Source organism: Echinops telfairi, unplaced genomic scaffold (assembly GCF_000313985.2).
Source record: "Echinops telfairi isolate 266 unplaced genomic scaffold, ASM31398v2 ScPeMD7_2010;HRSCAF=2546, whole genome shotgun sequence".
Classification (NCBI taxonomy): Eukaryota; Metazoa; Chordata; class Mammalia; order Afrosoricida; family Tenrecidae; genus Echinops; species Echinops telfairi.
The window spans coordinates 7,870,128-7,872,991 of NW_022105908.1; the positions used below are offsets into that span (position 1 = coordinate 7,870,128).

Genomic DNA, 2,864 nt, shown 5'->3' on the forward strand with positions numbered 1-2,864 from the left:
CACTACAGCGAGGCCGTGTCCGATCGCGAGGACGACCCCAACTTCTTCAAGATGGTGGAGGGCTTCTTCGACCGCGGCGCCAGCATCGTGGAGGACAAGCTGGTGGAGGACCTCCGGACCCGGGAGAGTGCGGAGCAGAAGCGGAACCGGGTGCGCGGCATCCTGCGGATCATCAAGCCCTGCAACCATGTGCTGAGCCTGTCCTTCCCCATCCGCCGCGACGACGGCTCCTGGGAAGTCATAGAGGGCTACCGGGCCCAGCACAGCCAGCACCGCACACCCTGCAAAGGAGGTGAGCCTCCGGCCCGAGTCGCCCCGCCGCCCTGCACCCCAACATCGCGGGCCCGGCCTGCCTGGCTCCCCGCCCCCACTCCTGGCCGCCAGCTGGGCCCGGAGTGTCCCTCTTCCGCCCTGTCCTGCCGGGGTCATCCTGGGGCAGGGCGGACATTGCCACCTCCACCCTTCCCCCGAGGGAGTGCCATGCCCACCCGAGGACCAGGCTTCCCCTTCCCACTTGGCCCTCACTCATTCCCCAGGGGACCCCCCCCCCCCCCCGAACGGATCGATGCTGTGGGCAGAAAAGCCTCTGGTTCTCCTTGCGGTCTGTGTGTCACACAGGGTGGGTCCCGCCGAAATGCACTTCTAGAAAAGGCAATTGGCCGGCCCATCTGATTCAGCCTCTGCAAGTTTTCGTGGGCTCGCGAATGCAAAATACGAAACAAGTTGTTTCTGATTTTTTTTCCAAACCCCCCTGCTAGAGGACAGTGACAAATGATACCGAAGCACCGAAGGTGTATTGCCTTTTGAAATCGAGACGTTTTTCTTCGTCCAAGGAGTTTGCTGATTACATGCCAATCTATCCCGTTTTTCACCCGATAGCTTCTGTTTTTGTGTTTTTTTTTAAATTTTAAGTTAATGTATACGCCGAGTAATCTGTCTGACAAACAACGGGCAGCCTGACAGTAGATCTAAAGGGTGTAAACTACAGTACAGCCCGCCAGCCAATGGAAGGAAATACCCCTGGGGGTGTGTGCTGCACCTGGCTAGCACCAGATTTGAGCTTCGGTAGAGAAGATAAAATGTGTGAAGAAGTGAGTGGAGTCAGTTACAATTTCGTGGGGTTCGAGAGCCTGTACACGGGAGAAAGTGGGCTTGCATAACGATAAACGGCCTTGTGCTGCAGTTTGACTCGGCCCTACAGGGTCGCTGTAAGTCAGAATCCACTCCCCAGCAGTGGGGTTCGGTTCGGTTCGGTTCGGTTGGTGACTCCTGGTGGTGCACTTGGCTGCTAACTGAAAAGGGTCATTGTTTCTAACCCACTAGCCTCTCTGAGGGAGAAAGATGTGAACATTTGCTTCCCTTAAAACTACCCTTCCCCCTAACACCCGCCTTCCCCCACCCTCCACCCCGGCCAAAAAAAAGAGTGAGAGAAAGAAAAGAAAAACCCACTGACTCACAACATTGAAGCTGTCTCCAGATAGAGACGGACCTGGGGTCTGTGTCCCTAAAGTTTACCCACTGCTGTGATTAATTTAGAATTACAGTGGTCCAATAGGGCACAATAGGAGCTGCTCTTTAGAGTTTTCAAGACTTAAACCCTTATAGGAAGGGACAGCCTCATCTTTCAACCCAGTAGAAAGACTGGGGTTTGAACCTCAACCTTTTGACTGGCAGCCCAGTGATCAACCCACTGTGCCACTAAGGCCACTAAAAAGTCCCCATAGGAAATCCTGTGGGGCAGTCTGTTCTCACACCGTGCCCTGAGTAGAATGAAACTCCAAAAGCAGCTAAGTTATCCTACAATGTAGTGTTGAATGCTTGCAGAATTGGCTTCTATAGTCAGATTGATTTCTTTGAACAATTAAAAGGTTTTTTGTATCCCCCCCCCCTCATTAAATTATGAAGCAACACATCATCTTTAAAGGTGTTTAAAAGTAAGCTAAAATAGAAAGGACAAGGATATGCTTTTCCCTTGTTTAGGACAAAAAAAAGTAGAATAAAGGTCAAAACACCAAGACAGTGAGACTGCCTGAAATGACTTGGCCAGAAAGCACAATGACATTGGACTAGCCCCTCAGCTCCTTACTCCACTCCAGTGTTCTTTCCACTATACCAGCTGACTACTAATGATCATTTTTGAAGTCCTTTCTCTACCAGAAAAGCCTGAGTTTGCCTAGTGTTCTCAGCTGGGGAACAAAGGTTGCTTTGCATAGTTTTATAATTTACTTGCAAAATTCGCTCTGACCCCATCCACTTTTGTTCTGTGCCTTGCCTTTGGAGCTTAATTTTCTTCCAACTCGTTTCCTTTTCTAAACCCAAAGGTTGGACCACTTTGACCTCTACTTTCCCTAACAGCTGTACAAGTTTATAAAATGCCCCTGCTGGCAATCTCACGCATAAGAGCATGGCCTTGTCTTTCTGTCACTTTTTTCTTCCCTGAAGATGAATACAAGTTCAAGTTCCTGAGAGAAGCAAACGAAGATGTGGAAGGAAGAGGCGAGATTATTATACATTTAAACCAGTGGTTCTCAACCTTCCTCATGCCACCGCCCTTTAATACAGTTCCTCATGTTGTGGTCACCCCCCCAACCATAACATTTTTGTTGCTACTTCATAACTGTCATTTTGCTACTGTGATGAATCGGGTGACCCCCTGTGAAAGGGTTGTTTGACTCCCAAAGGGGTTGAGACCCCCAGGTTGAGAACCGCTGCATTAAACATATTATTTGGTAAAAGTAGGCATCTATTTTACCATCTTGTTAACATGTTCCAGTCCCTTAAGCCATAATCGAGTAAACCAGTATTTTCCTTTTTCTAGGACTTGATTTGGTTTCTTTGGAGCTCTTGATATACTTTTTTGTTTG

At 49.4% G+C, this 2,864-nt stretch overlaps 1 protein-coding gene across 1 annotated transcript in view; it reads left to right on the top strand.

The window, feature by feature from the left end:
- GLUD1 (glutamate dehydrogenase 1) overlaps nt 1-2,864 on the top strand; it is a gene marked incomplete at its 5' end in the record, with an annotated part of 42,828 nt that continues 39,964 nt past the window's right edge. Inside the window, one exon of the mRNA XM_045293298.1 lies at nt 1-292. Coding sequence (XP_045149233.1) covers nt 1-292 — 292 coding nt within the window. The remainder of the gene's footprint in view (nt 293-2,864) is intronic.